This window comes from Clarias gariepinus, chromosome 23 (genome assembly GCF_024256425.1).
Source record: "Clarias gariepinus isolate MV-2021 ecotype Netherlands chromosome 23, CGAR_prim_01v2, whole genome shotgun sequence".
In the NCBI taxonomy this organism is placed as follows: domain Eukaryota; kingdom Metazoa; phylum Chordata; class Actinopteri; order Siluriformes; family Clariidae; genus Clarias; species Clarias gariepinus.
In genome coordinates, this window is record NC_071122.1 from 19,118,588 (window position 1) to 19,139,885 (window position 21,298).

A 21,298-nucleotide genomic window follows, 5' to 3' on the forward strand; every position below is an offset into this window, starting at 1 on the left:
AGTCTCCCTACCCGGTGGCGCTTATCATGCAGACCGAGGAAATGTCTGGTGGTTAAAGTGCGTTCGAGAGAGCTATGACATGTTCAACAATTTAGGACAATTCCTACACTTGTATTTAAGTCATTAGAGATTACTTGCTGCTCTCTCTCTATCTGTGTGTGTGTAATAGAGAGAGGAATAGGCGTCTAAGTTGTGCTGAATAATGAATGCTGCCAGGTCTACAGTGGAGTGAATTATACATGACGTTACTAAAGAATAAAGGTGCAGTGTACAGACAGTCCTGGCTAAAAGTTTCGAAAATTACACAAATATTAAATCTGCTGCTTTAGTGTTTTTAGATCTTTTTTTCTCAGATGGTATCCTGAAGTATAATTACTAACATTTCAAGTGCAATCATCAGTCCTGTCATGCCATGTCATGTCCTGTGTCATGACCGTTCATGTGTGGGGTTGCTTCTCGGCCGTGGGCTCACTTACAAATTTGCCTAAGAACACAGGCATTAATAAAGTATGGTGCAAAAGCGTCGTCCGAGAAACATTCTACCAACCATAAAAAGAACAGCTTGGTGACGAACAATGCCTTTTCCAGCATGGATGGCGCAACTCGCCATAAGGAAATATTGACAACTAAGTGGCTCGAGGAACAAAACATTTAAATTTTTAAATAATTTTGATCCATACATATTTCACTCACATTTCATACACTTTGCGACAATGATTATAGTAAAAAGTGTTATAGAAATACAATAAATAAACTCAAATAAACTCCCCAGACCTTCCCATAGGCAAACAAAAAAAAAACCCACAAATTCTGACAAACACCAAGCACTGATTATGCAAGAATGGGCTGCCATCAGTCAGGATGTGGCCCATCCTGACTTCCTGACAGAAGTTGATTGACAGCATGGCAGAGAAAATTGCAGAGTTCTTGAAAAAGGGTAAACACTGCAAATATTGACTCTTTGTACAAACCTAATGTAATGTAATTTTCAATAAAAGCCTTTTGACATGAAATTCTTGTAATTATACTTCAGTATAACATAGTAACCTTATAGTAACATCTTTTCAAACTGCCACTCATGCTGCCGCACACAGCAGTGTAACACATTTTTTAGGTAAGAACTTTACTATCTGCCCTCTTTCACAAACGTGAGCTTACAGATACCCACAATTGGCCAGTGATGTCAAAAATAACAGCAGAGAAAGCCTGCCGCCCTCCCACCCAAAAAGAATTTTTGCCAATTTTTCCTCAGCCACAGATATCTAAAGGATGTAGATTGTCAGAATTTTACCTTGCAGTCTTCTAATGATAGGGTATAGACTTTTCTATTGCTTCACTTGGAAAGACCCATGTTTTTATTTCCCAAATATATATTATCAAGATTACTTTAATATAAGATATATTGTAGCATGAGAATTTTTATACAGTATAGTCTTTTTAACAATGGTCTTTGTCGCAAATTAAATGTGGAAAAAATGTAAAAATGTAAAAATCATAATGATTAGATTCTCCCTGATAAGCAAGCCAAGAGCAACAGAGGCAAGGAAAAACTCCCTGAGATGGTAATAAGGAGAAACTTTGCGGGGAACCAGGCTTAACAGGAAACCAATCCTCATTTGGATGATATCGAATAGCAGGTGTTGCTCTGCAGTCTTACTGAGTGTTAGGAGGCTAGAAGTTCAGTATAACAGGAAAGGTGTTTAAGTTAATTTGAAGTCTGCTTTCGTTATTGGAGACTCAGGTACAAAACTGTTTGTAGGAATTTCAGGCCTGAACTATTGGGGGAGAATGGTCACAATTCATTACAGCTACATGAAGTTGGATTTTTTTTTCTTATTTGGTCTCTCATAGTTGAGGTATACCTATTATAAAAGTTACAAGCCTCTCTCATCTTTTTAAGTGGGAGAACTTGCACAATTGGTGGCTGACTAAATACTTTTTTGCCCCACTGTATCTGCATCAGCCGAGTCCAAGACCATCTTCACGGTAAAGTGGAACCATCCTCAGTCATCACACATATCCCAAGCAGACCATACAGGGCCTCCATGCAACGAGATCTTCTTCAAACGAATTCTAAACATTCCTATGCCTCCATCCAACCTCCTCTTTGTGATGGCAGGACTGTAGTAGCATGCATAGATTAGAAGGTGTACAACAAACCACATAAAAAAATGACATACTGTAGTCTATCTTATTATACTCTATAATAGGAATGCAAAACAGAATTAGGTTCTCAGTGTTGGTTTCAGTTATTGAATAAAGAGACATGATTCCTTAAATAATTATTTTTAAAACTTTATTTATTTGTCTATTTACTTTTTTGCACATTTCATTTGAATTCTTCCATTCTGTGAATCCAATTTACCACTTAATGGTACACATTTGTCACAGTATGTGGTGCTATTGGCTACAAATAATTTGATTTAACTTAAATCAAGTGGGACCAAGCATATGCCCCTGAGGACCCCCACAAAACAATCCACCATCCTTAGTTTGGAAGCAGTGCTCTTAGCTATTTAAAGGATGGTGGCCAATGCTGATTCAGAGTCACAGAAATATATTTTTTATAAATACATTAAGGCTACTCGGACCAGAAGAAGAAAGATCACATCAGAAGACTGAACCGGACTGTTTTGTAAGGCTTGGCAGATCAACCACACGCCGAGTGTCGCATGTCAGTGACCACAGCCTGTTGGAATCTGAGCCGGGGTGGAGGGGGGGTGACCATTTCGCTGTGCCCGGATCAAGTCCTCCAGGTTTGCCAGTGATAGCGTGTCATTAGTGTTCACACGAGAAGCTCCAGATAACCAACCAGACCTGGCAGGTCCAAAGATGCTCCTGAAAAGCATCTTGTAGGCCCCAAATGCACTATTGTGTGTAATGACAGCATCAGTGTTACTCACAGCTTAGTGGCAGACCTTTTGAAGATAGCGTGCACACAGCTGCGGATCCCCGGGAATGGCCATTGACACATAAAGGATTCTAGATCCACCAACACAAAATTAAGGATACCCATCTTCCTTAGTTCTGAGGATCGAATTTCAACCAGGATTTCCCTTAGGTAAGAAAGGTTAGGGGTCTTGGTGTCAGTGCCACTGGAGACAAAGGGAGGACTCAGGATACAGAAGGTATCTGCACTGAACTGGAGGGCTGAAGAAACTGGGAAGGATGTCTCATCAGACAGGGATCCATGGTAAGTGGACTTATTAGCATTTAATTCAGCTACAGTGCGGATTAATAGTTTAAACAGTTTACAGCCTGTTGGTTGAGGTGTAGTATCAGTCAATTTACTTTTAAATTGTAAAAAATTGTGTACAACTATACATTTTGTTTAACTGGTAAATAAGTATATCAGTCTTGACAGAATCAATCAGTCTTGATTAAAATTCTCCAGTACATAATTCAGCAATCTTTAGTTTAAGTAGGTTGATAAAAAAAATCATAATATTATAATATATACATATATATATATATATATATATATATATATATATATATATATATATATATATATATATATATATATACACTTTACTTCCTCTTAAGCACATATCTCCTTGTCGTTCTAAGTTGAGATGTAAAATCTCTCATAAAGGAATGCTAAAAAAATAATAAAAAGTAAAATATCTTAGGAATTGACCAACTAAAATTAAATACATATCTCGTCCTTGTAGTGTACATAACCAATAATATGTAAGTATTAAAAGAAAAATATTGTTGCAATACATTTATGTGAATGGTGGAAGACAGTGTAACTGGAGCTCGACGGCGGAAGCCCTACACTTCATGCATCTCACTTGAACCTACATCATTTATGAACCCTGGCCAAGTGGTTACCATGGTAAATCCATGGCACCTGCTGTCTTGACTTAAAGAAACCTTTTGTCAGTATTCATTTCCTTCACTGGTATAGGTGTCTTTTAGTAAGGTGAATATAACTGAGTGGACTGCAGGATAAACACAGCTATTAATTGCCAAGCTTGGACAAAAAGAGTTTCTCAAGCTTAAGCATCCCTTTTTTTTTATTATTAAACTGTATAAAAGATTACTGCTTCTTTTCAGCCCCACAGCATGGATTAAAGAAATACGCCGGGCATGGATTAAAGAAATACTATTCAGCATAATCTTTATTCATTTTTATTGCCTCTTTCTCATGAGTGCAAACACCACACATAGAACCTTAAAGTCCTTTCTCTGTCCTAAACAAGAAACAGAACAGCTAAAGGGTAGTTGGGACATTTTTACAATTTACAAACAGGATGTGAATACACACTGTATGAGATGCCAGTCCATTACAAGGGCCCAACCCATCCACTGTACTGAGAGTTTAACATAACCAACCTATGTACTGGAGAATATGTAAAACTTTACACAGACTGTATTCCTACCTGTTGCGGCACCATGCTGCCTATAATCAATTTTAAAAGATAATGATCCAGATTTATGGCTTAATTTGCAAATAAGTTTTAAGGGATTTATGAAAACATTTGTGGAAACCTTATATGAACAACTTTCCCAAATGACCACAGACTTCCAAAACAGTCACGAGGTAGCGTTAAAGATTATGTTACAAAATGCTGGTGTATTTCATTGAACCTTGTGTTCACGTTCTTAGTAGTTGTGTACTTGCAGCAGCTAAGCCAAAAACCCAATGCAGAGAACTCAATTCAGAACCAGTTCCTTTTCTGTTATATTCCTAGCGACTGCAGATTTGAGGCAGTTCCTGGTCAAAGCGAGGCAAGGAGCCATCAGAGTCATAAAGATTGTCATAAGGAGTGGTGAGTAAGAGAGTTGTCGATGTACAGTATATTAATATATGTATACGTATATGTATATTACATAGATTCTCAAATGTTTATAAAGTACAATATTTTGTTATAATCCTGCTTATGTAATGACTACAAAACTGAGGTGAATATAATTGACATTATTTGTGCAGGATTTATCAGAGCATGCCTGAAATATTCTTTGTCTGTATTATATGATTAAGAATTCATCATACTATATTATTTTGAAACTGATAATCTGCCTATGGTGTGTGTATGTTCAGAGCAATTAGTGTTGGGGTCCTACCGAGAGCCCTCTCAGAGCTGGGATCGGGATTATGACCCATGTGTTCTGCCTCTGTTGGACTCGTTGGAGCCATGTTACATCCTGTTACGTCTGGACACGCAGAACCAGCAGGGCTACGAGTGGCTCTTCATTTCCTGGTCTCCAGATCAGTCGCCTGTAAGCACACACACTTACACACACAGCTCCATACTCACACACACTTTGGTAATCAAAAACCAGACTCTGCTTGTGTACTGACTCATTGCTCGCTGCAGGTGCGACTGAAGATGGTGTACGCTGCCACTCGTGCCACACTGAAAAAGGAGTTTGGTGGAAGTCACATCAAAGACGAATTATTTGGAACCACGCAAGTATGTAGACAGTCTGTTACGCAGTAGTGTATTCTGTTACACATCATTATTTTAGTCCTTTTCTGCTGACATGTCCTTATCACCCACATTGTGACTGTTATTAGTATTATTCACTGCTATTATTATCATAAGAGAATGCACTACTGTATGTGTAGAATAATCTTTACACAGTGGGAATATATATCTGTTGATTTACCCATCCATCCATCTATCCATCTATCCACCCATCCATCCATCTGTCTATCCAGTTATACAATCTGGAAATTTTATTTATCTTTTCTATTCATCTACTGTATCTATTTTCACAATGTGGATCCACAATGTGGAAATATTCACTAATTTATTCATTTTTTCATCTATCTCTCTATCGATTGATCCATTTGGACAATTTGGGAATATTAATTAATTTCCATCTATCGTTCCATTTAAACAGTTTGGAGATCTCTAATAAGTTATCCGTCCATCCATGCATCCATTTATCCATGTATGCCATGTGGGAATGCCTATTAAGCCATCCATCCATCCATTTATACAGTGTGGGAATGGCTGTTAATTTATTCCTCCATCCACCCATCCTTTTATGCAATGTGGAAATGTCTATTAATCCATCCATCCATCCATCCATTTACACAGTTTATAAATGGCTATTAATTCATCCATCTAATCCATCCATCCATCCATCCATCCATCCATCCATAAATTCAAGGAAGGTCTATCACTTATTAAGTGTCTATGAATTTGTTTGTAAATTGTTGTCTATTAATACATTTGGGAAGGATGGTTTATTAACTTTCTATTAATCCAGCCATCCATCCATTCATTTACATAGTTTGTGAATAGCTGGTAATTTATATATCTATCCATTTCTCTATCCATCCATCCATTTATCCGTCTGTTAAAAAAAATATGGAAAATCTATTAAATTATCCATCCATCCATCCATCCATCTATCCATCCATCCATTAAAGAATTGTCTATCAATTATTAATTGTCTGTTAATTTGTTTGTTAATTGTGACTATTATTATTATTTTTATTGTGAAAGATGGACTGTTAACTATTAATTGTCTATTAATTTATCGATCAGTCTGTCTATTTAAATACTGTTGAAATGTCTATTAAATTATCCATTCATCCATCCATTCATCCATCCATCCATCCATCCAACACCAATGTGGGATTGTCTATTACTTTATCTATTAAACACATAATCCATCCATCATCACAATTAAACAGTAAGCTAATATCTAATAAAAATCCATCCATCCATTCATCCATCCATCTATTTACAGTGTGGGAATGCCTAATAATTTATCCATCTATCTATTCATCCTTTAACACATTGGGGTAATGTCTGTTTCTTTTATCCACCCATCCACCCAACCATCCATCCATATAAATCTAACTAGTCTGTGTAGTCTTCTTATTTAATTAATATTACTGAATAATTCACAAGTCATATAAGTAAGATAAAACACAAATATTAACATTCTGCAGCGGCTCTTAACAACTCATCAGATGCTTCCAGGTTGGGAGAACCGTGTGCTGGTTTGATCTGAACGTCCTCTTCTCCACAGGAAGATGTGTGTTTTCAGGCTTACCTTCGCCACATGTCCTCCTCCTCTAGCCCTGGTCCCCTTACTGCAGCTGAGCAGGAGCTCCATCAGATTAAAGCCACAGAGGTAAGCAGAATAGAATGCTAGATTAGAATGAAGAGGGTGTTTTTTTTTCCCCTCCAAACATCATTAACGATAGTTTATTGCTTAAAATGCGCCTGACAGGACAAGGTTGTATGGGTAAGTTCTAAGTAGTGTGATGTGGTTCAAGGTGTGAGACCGTGTGTGTGTGTGCGTGTGTGTGTCTGTGTGTGTGCGTGTGTGTGCGTGTGTGTGCGTGTGTTTGTGCGTTCACAACTATATACATATTTAAAATGACACTATATATATTATTAACTTCTTAGGAGGAGCGAAGACGAGCCACTACTCCGGCTGGAAGAGGAAAGGTAAACTCAGTTCTATAATCAGATAAATCTGATAACATTCCCAGCTTTCAGACCATTACAAGTGATGGAACTGTACTGACCTGTGTACAGTAAAAGCATTGCAAATAAATAAATAAATAAATAAATAAATCTTACTTGCTAAGGAGAGTTTGCAGTGTGATTTTAACATCTAATAATAACCCTCGTTAGAATATATATAAATTATATTATATTTATAGATATATTTATAAGTATAATTTTCTAACACTGCGTGGATAAAAAAAAAAAAAAACCTTCATACTAGATATATATACCAAAGTGCTTCCCAAATGGGACGTATTTGCTTATTCAGCAAAGGAACTTAAAAGGGGTGTTTAAGTCAAACCGCGACTTCTGATTAAAAACTCCCTTTTTCTCCATACTGTATAATCCCCTGCTACACTAATGCACTTATCCCAGAGTTTCATTACTGCTTGGATACCATTATGGTAGAAAGTTTTCTGAGTATACCGGAGCCGTGATTAGACTGCCTGCTTCACTTCACTTCTGAAACGCTGGCCTCCCAGGAACTCCTTTAACGACCCATTAGCGATGATCAAACATGTGGAAATGGCTTGATCGAGGTCAGGACTGTATGATGAATGTGGTGATTTCTCCCAGCCGAGTTTCTGTAATGTGCAAGTGGTGTGCACAATATTCAGGGGTGGCTTAGTGGTAAAGGCCTAAGTCCAGAAGGTCCCAGGTTCAAATCCCACGACCACCAAGTTGTCCCTGTTGGGCCTTTAAGCAAGGCCCTTATCCCTCAACTGCTCTGATGTATAATGAGATAAAAATGTAAGTTGTCTGCTAAATGTGTTCATGAATGACTGTGTTTAAGGTTCCCACAGACAGATGTGTCTACTTTGCGAGTTGACTACAAGTTCTCTATCGATTTCCAAGGATCAGGCATTCCATTCGTTGAATGTTTACGGGAACGAATGCAGTGGGCTCCTAGCCACTTCGTCTTATTCACAGATGTACGGCCTTTTTCAAAACACTTGCCCTGTTTGTAGGTTTTACTACAGCAGTCTCATCACAGCATTGTGCTTAAAGGCTCATCGCAAGTCCTGGTTTGACTTGAACCCCCTCGTAGAACCAAGCATCTGATATAATTTATAGTGCGGAGTATGTACAATCTAAAAATATCTTAGAATTGCGAAAGCGCTGATGAAAACACAGCTGCTTAAAAATAAACGTTCGCACGTGTTGTTAAGCAATTTATTTTTACATTTTTTTTTATTTTTGTGCAAAATCCATGACACAAAACCCTCAAGCTACAAAAACATGTGTTTCTAATGCTTTTCATGAAAAAAACCCAATAGTGTACTAGCATACGCCAGACGGTCATAAATGTCAAGCAATGATCACAGAACTACACGGAAAATTAGGCTTTGAGAATTATTTTAGCACTTGATGATATAGAGGTAACGTCCAGTTAATGTCCAGTACCAGTATTTCACACAAAAGGCACACAGCGTTAAGATCGCAGATTCAGCTTTAAAGGCAGGTTAAGCCTGCTGTTGCTTCACGTGATGATAAAGGTAGTTGTTTATATACATATGTTTGGGTGTGTGTCTGTCTTTGTACATGTGTTTTCTAACCGGAAGACCCAGATAAGCGTGGAGACTAAGCCGCTGAATCTGCCGGGTTTGGCGTTCCCATTACAGGAGGAAGCTAAACGAGCTTTACAGCTCCTCAAACAAAGGCGCATCAACTACATCCAGCTAGTAAGTTCCACCCAATACACACGCACACACACACACACACTTCAGTTCAGCATTGAGGAGTGTTGTCCATTTCCTTCACACATTCTGACCTTTATGTTATCATTGTGTGTGTGTGTGTGTGTGTGTGTGTGTGTGTGTGTGTGTGTGTGCATTTCCTCAGAGGCTGGACACTGAGAGAGAGACAATCGAACTGGTCCACACCAATCCTACAGAGATCCGTGAGCTGCCGGCCCGAATCCCTGCTGATGCTCCTCGCTATCACTTCTTCCTGTATAAACACTCATATCAGGGCCAGAGCGTGGAGGCTGTGGGTCAGTCCCTGGACTTTTCTGCTGATTGTCTCCTAATTTCTTGCTATTCTTGATGGTTCCCAAACAGTGTGTTTCCATAACATTTACTTCCATCTGTATGGTGGTCTGGAAAAACCCTTATGATTACAGCTGGAGCAAAATGTGGTGTGCAGTGACACAATCTGTTTCTGTTGAGTGCTCTGCAACGGGTGTGACCTAAACTGAACGTTTTTTCCCCCTCACATCACTCGAGCTCATAATGTGTTGCAACCAAAGTTGTTTCATGTTCACGCACCTGCTCCTTTTTTGTCCTGAAGTGAAATCATTTCTAACCAGCGCTTGCTTGTACAACATACACCCTGAACCAAATTTCTGGCTACAAGCTGCATTCAAGTCAAACCGGGACTCATGATGAAATAATGTATACTCACTCTCACTCACTAACCTTCTATACCGCTTTACCCTGTATTCAGGGTCGCAAGGACCTGAAGCCTATCCCAGGAGGTTTAGGGCACGAGGCAGGGTACATCCTGGACAGAGTGCCAATCCATCGCACACACACTACGGGCAATTTGGGAATGTCAATTAACTTACCTACATGTCTTTGGAATGTGGGAGAAAACCGGAGTACCTGGAGGTAACCCACCAAGCACGGGGAGACGGGAATCGAACCCGGCCAGGTATCAAACCCAGACCCTGGAGGTGCAGGGCAACAGTGCTAACCACTACACCACCGTGCCGCCAAAATAATGTAAACCCAAATCAGATTTAAAGAAGACTTTATGCACAATACATTGACTTTTAAATAAAATATTTGAGTGGTGCAAATGTTTTAAACAAGGCCGTACCACTGCAGATGGCTCGGAGCACATTGAGGTCGTTCCCATGAACATTCAGCGAGTGGAACGCCTGATCCTTGAAAATTGACACATCTGTCTGTGGGAACTGTACACACACTTGTTCACAGACCACTTGCACAGTACAGGAACATGGCTGGGAGGTATTGCCAAATCCCCCGTACAGTCCTGACCTCAATTCAGCCATTTCCGTATATTTGGGCTATTAAAGGAGTTCCTGGGAGGCCAGTGTTTTAGATAGGTCAATCGAGGCTCCAGTGTACTGAGAAAACTTTCTATCTTGATGGTATCCCAGCACTAGTGAAACACTAGGACAAGTGCATTAGTGTAGCAGGGAATTATATAGAAAAATAAAGTGAGATTGTAAGTCTTATATCTGTATTCTGTTATTCTGCGCAATCAAAAGTTTGATTTGAACACTCACGTATCTAATTTATCATCTTGTACATAGCTCTGGTCTTTAATGCCTAACTCTAACCATAAATACACAGAGTAGCCAAAACATAATCCGCAGACAAACTATTAAGTGTTGTGAAATTTTGTGGCAACGTCTCTATGTGAAATATCCTGCCTAGTGTACATAAGAATGAGTTTGATTTTATCTGTAGTTCAATCGCTTCTTTAGCTCAAAGAAAGTGATAATTGATCTATACCTACAAAGATCAAGGAGCTAGTTTAATATGCACAGTGGTAAAATAATGAGTATGCATAAAGAATTCAAAACCCTCGCTACTGTAGATAAGTGTGATTTCCTCATACAGCCAATTCAAGGTTGGTAGATAGCTGTACATTTTAATCAAATGGACATAAGCCTTATCGGGTCGTTTTTTAATCCAAAATGAATTTCTTTTACATTAAGATATCTGATAGAACTTAAAATTTGATATAACCTGTGGTGGAGATGCACGCAAAACAAAAACATCTTTGAGATCAGGAAGCTCTGCAGTTTCAGGACTATATATAGTCGCGAACATCAAATTTTCACTTTGTGAAGGGGTTTCCCAGGCCGCTACACAGTTTGTGCATTTTCGTTGCTTTTATGCTAATGTGCTGCAAGGGTAGGTACTTTTTTAAGACCTTCATCTTTACACAGTTATATAAAAGAACTTCCAGATGAACCCATTGCATGCAAAGAGAGAGATAGAGCACTGTATCAGCTGTTCAGTTTAACAGTTTATCATTATGGCAAGTGAAACGGTAATATACAGTATATTCTTTACCGTAGCCATTAATTCATCACTGCAGCATTTGTTTTAAAGCGCACATTTTGTATGGACATTAAAATGTAACCGAATCCAAAATATTTGATTCTCACTGAATAAGGTGTGGTGGCACAGTAGCACTATGGCCTCACACCTCCAAGGTCGGAGGGTCTGTCTCTGTGAATAGGTGCTTATGGGTTTCCTCCAGGTACTCCGGTTTCCTCCAAAAGTTCAAAGACATGTAGATTAGGCTGTAGCATGGACTGGCACCCTGCCTTGATATGACCCTGTATAGGATAAGCAGTATAAAGAACAGAGTAAGTGGAAAAGGTGTCTTGTTTGTTAAAACCTTGTTTATCCCTGTGCAAACTGTAAAAACACAGTAAATCAAGTGTCGCTGGATTATATGCATGGAATTTTAAGAAATGTTTGGACTAGTGTATTTTTAAACCTAATTTCCGTTCACCGTGTCCGTCTTGTATGAGTGATTGCCACAACTATAGAGCCATAGGGGCAGGTGTTGACTTTCCTTTTCCACCCTTTTTTTGTAGTACTGAGAAATGTGTTGAAATGATTGCTTATGATAAACACCCACACCGAAGAGACCGTCAATAGGCTGGTATGTTTATTTGTTTCTTTTTCTTTTCAACAGTCCGGTACTTTGGTTTATCTGTTACGGTTGATGTTCTGCTCTAGTAATCCTTAACAAGTTCTTGGATTTATTCTAAGCTACAGATGACACAGTACACATGTCAGTCGTTATAAAATACATCCTGTAATGCAGAAGACAGGTTAGACTTTAACATTCTTAAAAGATCATCAAGCGTTAACACAAAACTCGTCGTTTCCTTGAAGTGGTTTAACCATTAGCGTCTCGTAGACTTTTGCTTCTCAATCTCCGGGCCTGTGTTTTTTCGTGTGCTTTCAGTATTCTTCTACTCCATGCCTGGATACAGCTGTAGCATCAAGGAGCGGATGCTCTACTCCAGCTGTAAGAACCGGCTGCTGGAGGAGGTCGAGAGGGATTACCGCATAGAGATCAGTAAGAAGGTGATCAGGAATTAGATCATACATTGTCAGTGTTTGTAATACTGTTTTGACAAAATATAACAAATGGTCTGTGTCGGTGAAAGGTAACACCTCAGGCAGTAGGAAACAGGGTGGTAATGCATCCTAAAAAAAACTGGAAAACCTGGAAATTTATAGACTGGCTTTCCAGTAATGGAAAACACCAGGAAAATCAGATACCGTCCTAGAAATGTGTAAAGTTGAGCTATAATGTGTAACACTAATACCTAACTGGGTAACAATGATAACCATGCATTTTAAAATATCGATAAAATATTTGTGTTCTTTTATAATTAGATAAACAAGCAAATATTCATTATCACAATTAATACCCCCCCCACCACCAATAATAATCATAACCATAATTATAATAATCATTATCATCATTTTAGTCATTTTAGTAATTAAACTTTTTTTTTATTATTATTATTGTGAAACTAGGTAAATCCCAGTGAGGTAAATCTCATACATTTAAGATACAATTACAGGTATAGGGGTCAATTTGTTGTTTTATTATTCTTATACTGTAAAAAAGACCTTTAACTCATCTATTTAATGTTTAATCCTTTAAATAAACACACTTTAACACTGAGCATGTCAGCCAAGATAACTTTTCATGAGAAGCAGCTATCCTGCATATGAGTCACTGGCCAAATCCTGGAAAGGGATTTCCAAGAAAGAGTGACGACTCTAATTACGGCACACATTGTTTTTGGGAACAAGCCTCCCTGATGAGCAAGCTTTCGCTGTGCCGGGTTCTGTGTTAGGACTAACTTTAGGAGTTAGGATGTTTAAAAGTATGGCATGAAATCTTTTTGGTGACTTTACATATTTATTTGTGTTTGTGTGTGTGTGTGTGTGTGTGTGTGTGTTTCTACAGATGGAAATAGAGAGTGGAGAGGGCTTGACGGAAGAGTACCTATATGAAGAAGTTCACCCTAAGCCACAGGCTGTGAAACAAGCCTTTGCCAAGCCAAAGGGCCCTACAGGGAAAAGGGGTAACAAGCGTCTTATTAAGGGCGTAGGGGAGAACGGCGAAGAGAGCTAGGAGCTACTTGAAATGAGACAAAGCCTCTAGAAATGTTTCTCCTTAACCTGCTGTCTGACTCTGACTTCTCTTTCTGTTGTTCTGTTTTAATTAACGCTCATATACTCTACTGCTAAATGTTCTAAAATCCACTGTACTCACAAGGCCACAACTACTAAACAAAACACTGATTATTTTGCATAATATTCAAATAAAACCCGTTTCTGTACATTTAATCTCCAGTCTGCGGTCTGCTTTGTCTGGATTCTGAGAAAGAAAGGTCAAATAAGTACATGCTAAGCCTTTAAGCCCTGGAATTAAAAAGGAGCAGGGGCTCTGTGGAAAAGCGGCAGAAGGAGACATGTTTTGTACCTTTAGCTAATAAAAAGCGCATGAGGTAGAACATTGGTCCTTAAAGCAAAACACTACAGCTGAATAGGGTCATTTCGGGGCAACAGATAACCCAATCAGCTTTCACCAGCTGATTATTATTATTGCTGTATTGGGGGAAAAAAAGCATTTTGTCTGCATGCACATTAGGCTTAAAAAAACAAGGCCAGTTTGACCATTTTCTTGTATTGTAATGAGGTAAGGATTAAAATGTTTATTTAATGTATATTATGTAAGTGTAATGATGGACTCACGAGAAAGACTTTTTTTTCTTAATGTTTAACACAGCAGTTCAAAAATATTTTTGGATTTCGGACTTAATAAAATCCGAAACAGGAATAGGCAAATATGCAATATTCCTGTAAGCAATCCAATAATAAAAATAATAATATAGGGGGTTTGTTATGTCTTAGATTCCTTTTCTGGACTAAAAGAAGTGAAACCTGATGTGGTCTTGTGTTAGTGTAGCAGGGAGTAATTTGCATTTTGAGATGTTTTTCTGCTTACGGTGGCTGTAAGGGCAGAACAGGTGTAGCTCAGTCTTTTAGCTACTGGACTACTAAATCAGAGAACCTACTTCCTTTTTAAATAAACTGATCAGAAGTTATTAGTTAACTAAATCAGAGAATATATGTGATATAATGTGTGATACATAATATAATATAATATAATATAATATAATATAATATAATATAATATAATATAATATAATAAAACTGTAAAGTTGGCATGACTGTACATTGAAAAAACAGTATTTGTAAAAAAGTATTTTTGGGGGACATAAGATGAGTAATAAATCACATCAAGAATTTTTTGTCTGTTTGTTTGTGTACGCATCACGTAAAAACTACTGAACATATTTTAATGGGCTTTTCACAGGTGTATTTGGTCGAGCTTGAGGTAACATATAGGCTTCGTCTCATCGCAATTGGCAGATGGCAAGAGAAGTTATGCTAATTTAAATTTAAAATAGTAAGTGCCCTTATATTATAAAAAAAAACGACCTTGAAAAAAAATTATCACTTCATCTCAAAATTCAATAGATGGTGCTGGACCTGACCCTGGCTGTCCAGGGTGTACTCCACTTATGCACAAAGTCAACTGGGATAGGTTCCAGGCCCCCAATGACTCTGTATACAGGATAAAGCAGTATAGACAATAAGTGTGTGATTATAATATAATATAATATAATATAATATAATATAATATAATATAATACACTTTCACACACCAATACCACAAAGGATTCTTTGCCCCTAGCAGAGACAACTATATACTAAATATGACCTTATATTTATAATCACTAAAATAATAATAATAATAATTATTATTATTTTTATTATTATTATTATTTTCAAAACTCACAATAACCTCACGCTTTCCACCACCAGGTTGCCACTGTCGGGCCCTTAAACAAGGCCCTTAACCCGCAACTGCTCAGATATACAATGAGATTTAAAAAATCTAAGTAAGTTACTTTAAATAAGGATGTCTGCCAAATGCTGTAAATGTAATTAACATTAGAGCTTAATAACATCACCAAATAATTTCCTGTAACCGCAAACCAGCGTTTGTCCTCTGTTCTGTTAAGTTAAAGACATTTCGGACTCACAGCATGTGTTTTTGCTTCTTTTTTTTTATATCATTCTGTATATTCCACTCTCAAGCTTTCTCGTGTACTCACATGGATGATAATGTGAATATTAACTGAAACTTTTGACCTGAATGAGAGCCTGATTGTATGCTCTGTGCTGCTGCCATGTGATTGGCTGTTAGGATAGTTTGCATCGCATTTGCATTGAGATAATAGGCATAAGTGATAAAGTGCAGGAGCAGAAGTAAGGATGCAGTACAGACAAACATCTGTTAAAAAAAGAAAAAACATCGTTGTAGTTTTTAAGTGCTCTAGAAATGTAATGAGCGACTCAAACAAAAGGTAGGCTACAACACAAAATGTCTCCCTTACTACTACACAGGGTGGCTTTGTTAGTGAGTGTGTATAGGCTGATACATCGTGTGCCAAACAGGATAAGTGTTTTGATACACTCTCGTGTGCGGATAATATGTGGTTTAGGACGTACCCATTCCGAGGGACTGGTGCAGCTTTCCTGGAAAGCCTCTTACCAGGAAAAACCGCTCGGCTACGCGTTTACTGGCGCGTGCACACACACACACACACACACAGAGCGGAGGACCAATCAACGCGCACCGGAGCTCGGGAGCGCAGTTCCGTGAAACGCGCTGCTCAGGCACATAGCCGCTCCTCCACAAAAGCCGTTTCTCGGAAAGCGCTTCCCGGTGATCTGCTTTTCCAAAGAGGCTGAACACTTCTCACGTTCGAGGTGTGAGCGCGACGTGTGTCGTACTGCTGCCAAGACGACAGGAAGCGTGTGAGACGGCGCGCAAGTCGGATTGTGAAGGATGTTGGACTTCGGAAAAAATTATTCTTATCATCCACACCGGATATAACTAATGCGAATTAATTCGTGATGCTCTTGTGCGTGAAAAGGTAAGAACTAAAAACAAATAAACAAGTTACAATGCGTCCTAACAGTCTGCGCACACAGCTGAAATCAACACTTTGTTTTTTGTTTAGTTTTTTTAAGCAACAATGTAACCTTTTAGCCATAAAAATCCTCTAAAGTGCTCTTATTCTTGTTCTAATTATTCTTATTATTATTATAAATTTTTTTTGGGAGTCACACACATTCGTGATAAACACATCTGGTGTTAGGCATGCAACTGCTTAATTATATTCATTTCCTGTCTTTATGAAGCCTTTTCTTTTTTGGACACCCTGTAGTAACCTCTAGTATAGTACAGATTATAATATTCCTATTTATTTAAATGACAAATCCATAAAGTTATTGATGAATTATTCCAAAACCATAAAGTTATACAAAAGTTAAGATTTGCACAAAGTTCTTCCTGTTCGAACCACCTTCACAGCAACAGTCTGGGTCTGAGAAAATTATTAATAGACTTATAATATAATATAATACTATATAATATAATATAATATAATATTTTTGCAACAACATCAGTGTCTGAGGAAGTTAATGGAAGACTAATATAATATAATATAATATAATAAATATAATATAATGTTAATTTTACTCTCTTACACACTTTCATACACAGACACTAAAAATAATTCTTTGCCCAGCTGACACAACTATATACCTACTAAATATAACTTTATATTTATTATCTCTAAAATAATAATAAAGAAATCGTAATAACCTTATGCTTTCGCTAAAAAATTAATATTATTAAAGTGTTTGTTTGACATTTTGTTATTAAGATGTGCCTAAAATGTTGCCTGTTCTCATTACTGAAATTATCCCCCAGTGTAAGTCTTATCACATTTCAAGGCCTGTTTTTATCACGTCTCGCTGTATTTCTGGAGAAGTCCTGGAGGGAAAAAAAAACTTGGCCATGGCTAGCACCATGGAAGTGTTCATGTGATTAGAGATTGTGTCTAATTGCCCTATAATAATGTTTAAATCACAAGATTTTTTTTTTTTTTTTACTATAAATATAGACAGGTCCAGGAATGAACTGCGTCACATCTCAGTCGATAAGTAAAGTCTTATCGTTTAGGGCAGCTCCTGAAACAGATTCCAGTAAATGAACGATACACTAAATGATAGTGCCAGAACATTTGATGTGCTTATTTAGTTAAATTAAATCTAATTTTATTTACATGGTACTACAATAACAACATTTGCATAAAGCACCTTAACAAAAAGCTGGCCCTATAATTAAATCTCTATTTATTATTTTTTCTCTTTCTTTTTTTTTCTTTGCTCCAATCAAAATTACATTTGTGTGTATTCCTTAAAAACATGCTTTTGTTCAGTGCAACTTCCTAATATGGTAGAAACTAGGTGAAGGACTAGCCGTTCAGGGATGCTATCACTTCCTTGTCAACTTTTCAGACAAAAGTGCCGAAACATGAATTATCACTGCTTGGAATATTGGTAAAATAACATTGTATGGTAAAATCCCACCACTATGAAGATCTAATCTACTAAGAATAGGGTGTAACCTGACATTATAGACTAGCTATTAGAAGAATGTTGCTTGTGTAACCTTGGTCTATCATCTTGTTGGTTCATTTTCAAGGTCTTGCATGTGGTTTTATGGTGTTCACCTCAAACCCGAGGTCCATTTGTAAATATTAGATTTGTCTTTCCTAATAGGATTCCGATACCACCTTCAGCCATGGTTACTGGAGAGATGAGAGTTACAGACAACTTAGAAGTATCAGAAGCTCCTTGTAACCAACTGGTCCCGGTTTCTGTTCAGTCATGGGACTCGTTCGACAATCTCCGATGCATCCATGCTACATTTCAGCACCTGAACGCCTCAGGTATAGCATACCCACACTTGCATTCAGTGGCCGCCTCATGGCCACCTTCTGCTTTTTTGGAATTAATTGAATTTAAAACAAAAAATTAAATGAAAAAATCATATTACATCATTGTTACAAGGCTTTTCCTGGATCCCACATTTTCACATATCTATGTCACCAACTTGTTATTGCAGGTTTTTCTTAGATTTTTCATTTTTTAAAGACGTTTGATTGAATTAATCGACTTGCACAGCTTTGTTCATGATTTGACATCAGTGGTCATAGAACGCATAGATTAAATTGCTCATTTTTAACCAGTATCAAGGTAATGCGAGTGCAGTTGAAAACAAAGCTAGCGGAAAATGTACAATCGAAATCTCATGACGCAAGTTCGAAAATCACGAACCAATAGGAAGACGGCATAGGACTCAGCCACAGCTACAAATATGGTAGTGGAGGTGGTGGAACGTAAACAAAACATTTTTTTTTGCAGTGTGTTATACAGATCAGTAGATATTTTATTGAGATCATTTTTTACAGTGTGACAAGTAATAATAATTAAATGCCACTGTAACTACAGAGTCTTAAACCAATTGTAGGGCTGTAAATAAATAGGGCTCCAGATCTCATCTCAGTCACCTCTCAGCGGTCCCATGTCCCCTTTCATGTCATTCTGTTAATTATAAAAACAGCCATTTATGTATTTGCATTGTTATAAGACTTTAACAAAGTCTCCTTTGTTTACACAGGCTGGTACTGGGGGAACATTTCAGCTGGCCAAGCTGGAGACGCTCTGGCAGGCACTGCAGAGGGCACGTTCCTCGTGCGCGACAGCAGCCACACACACTACTTCTTCACCCTTTCAGTAAAGACGAACAGAGGCCCCACCAATATACGCATTGAGTACAGCGGCAACCGCTTCCGTCTGGACAGCAGTTCTGGCGCCTGTCCTCGGCTGCTGTCCTTCCCCACCGTGTCCGATCTGGTTCAGCACTACGTGGGCACCAGCAAGAGACAGGGGAGATCTAAGCCAGAGGAAGATGCTCCGGCAGCACTGAAGGAAAATACAGTTCTGCTGAAGCTCAGGCAGCCTCTGTATAAACCCAAGACCTTTCCAACGTTACAGCATTTGGTCCGCCTCACCGTAAACAGACACACCAACTGCCCAGAGCAGCTGCCCCTACCACGTCTTTTGCTGTTCTACCTACAGGACTACCCCTTTAAAGTATAACATCTTCTGAAAGAGACCACTGGATAAGTGTTTAAATGATGCAGCAGCTCTGTGCAATAGGACTAAGGGGGCTGGTGAAGATTGGCACCGAATCCCAAAGAGCGCTTTGAGAAATGTGTTTTGACATTCATGCCTCAGGCCAGAATGTCAAATGGAGCATAATTATTCTGGGACCAGAAAGCACTTATTTGAATATTACAAAACATTCTAACTCTTGAACGACTATGTAATTGCTCATATTTAAAAAATGTATAGGACTATATCAGGAACCAAACCCTCATCTATCAGTACTGAGATCTATTACGTGACTCACAATGGCAAACACTTGATGCAGTTAATTGCATGCCAAACACTTCTCTGGATTACCAAACAAGTATTGTGGGGGCGGTTATGAAGGGCTGGAGCATGTTCTGGCACTGAGAGAGCAAACTTTCGAGCACCCTCTCAGAGACAATGACAGTCATAGAAAGCGAGTGACTTTTGAATAACAGGTCAGCAGGCTCTGCATTTGTTCCGTCTGCCTGTGAATTGCAGGCTAGTTATGAGGAGCTGTTTCCTGCATCCTGTTTACAAATGAACAAAATTTGTTCAACTGAAACTCAAAGTTCCTGTAAAGATTATTGTCTGTACACGTTTTCAGTTCATAGTAAAATATTTCAAGCAAACATTGCATTTGGTTCATCCAAACAAGAATGTTGGTATACTAATTTATTAATCTTTTACTAATACACTTTTTAATATTTTTAATATTGAAACAGTTTTTTTTTTATCTTTTACATCTTTTATAACCCTGTTTACAAGCTGGTAATATAATCTATAAGCCTGCTCTTGAAAGTAGGTCAACTCAGTATGTCCTGACACATTACTGGAATCGAACACTAATGACATCATTCAACATTTCCAAGTAGACATAGATTTTATCATCTGCTACTTTGTTAGAGTTTGGTGATTCGGAAAACGTACACATGTTTTCAATAAAGCACTGAAACTGACCTTTACTGTAGCTTTTCTGAGCGCAGAAACGAGTCAAGGTTTTTCACACTGCTTCTTCACTGAGGTACAGTAGTGTATTCGATGCTACATTATATCAAATATTCCCCAAAAAAAATATTACACACACACACACACTATGCAAATTGTACATACATTAAGCTAAACTGGACATTGAGACTTGCGTCATCAGTGGATGTTTTGCTGGTGGGACACAACATCCAAATGGGATTCCATGAAATATTCTTGAAAAAGTAGTTCAGTGAGATTACAGCCTGAGAGTTTAATACATCTCTATGGGTTATACACTGTCTAATGTACATCTCTAAACACACACATCAGAGGTTCCTAGATGGATGGCCGGAAGGATCAGATGCTTCCCCTTTGTTGTTGTCAACATCATCATCAATGGCGAGCCAGTGTAGCGGGCGACCCTCACCGTGCAACAGTAGGCAGAAACTTCGAATGTAACAATCATCACGTTTTATGTCATACTATGCCGTAATTATATACATATCTTTCAAAACATTGGAGCAGCATAAGAGCAGGAGTGAATTGACCGCACACCCCATTCACAGGTAACAGTAGCACACAGGCATCAGGATCTGCAAGCGGGCGGAGCTGTGGGTACCTTCTAGTTCTAGATAAATTTATTAACCTGCTGTATCTTGTGTGCACCCAAACTAGTATATATATAAATATATATATAGAGCTTTG

The 21,298-nt window shown here is 38.1% G+C and overlaps 2 protein-coding genes across 8 annotated transcripts; both read left to right on the forward strand.

Annotated features, from left to right (window-relative positions):
• Positions 1-3,017: 3,017 nt before the first annotated feature.
• Positions 3,018-13,825, forward strand: twf2b (twinfilin actin-binding protein 2b). 7 transcript variants are annotated; one of them, XM_053484259.1, is made up of 11 exons: positions 3,018-3,193; positions 4,701-4,778; positions 5,051-5,229; positions 5,328-5,423; positions 7,000-7,104; positions 7,204-7,218; positions 7,383-7,433; positions 9,050-9,169; positions 9,330-9,480; positions 12,447-12,568; positions 13,467-13,825. In XM_053484259.1, the coding sequence occupies exons 1-11, from the start codon at positions 3,169-3,171 to the stop codon at positions 13,632-13,634; spliced, it is 1,110 nt and encodes a 369-aa protein (XP_053340234.1). In that variant the 5' UTR covers positions 3,018-3,168; the 3' UTR covers positions 13,635-13,825. The 7 variants fall into 7 exon arrangements, with proteins under 7 accessions (XP_053340234.1, XP_053340235.1, XP_053340230.1 ...); XM_053484260.1 differs by having other exon boundaries at positions 7,383-7,424; XM_053484255.1 differs by lacking the exon at positions 7,204-7,218.
• Positions 13,826-16,038: 2,213 nt separating this feature from the next.
• Positions 16,039-20,691, forward strand: cishb (cytokine inducible SH2-containing protein b). The gene is made up of 3 exons (XM_053483572.1): positions 16,039-16,512; positions 18,209-18,378; positions 19,110-20,691. The coding sequence occupies exons 1-3, from the start codon at positions 16,493-16,495 to the stop codon at positions 19,589-19,591; spliced, it is 672 nt and encodes a 223-aa protein (XP_053339547.1). The 5' UTR covers positions 16,039-16,492; the 3' UTR covers positions 19,592-20,691.
• The last annotated feature ends 607 nt before the right edge of the window (positions 20,692-21,298 follow it).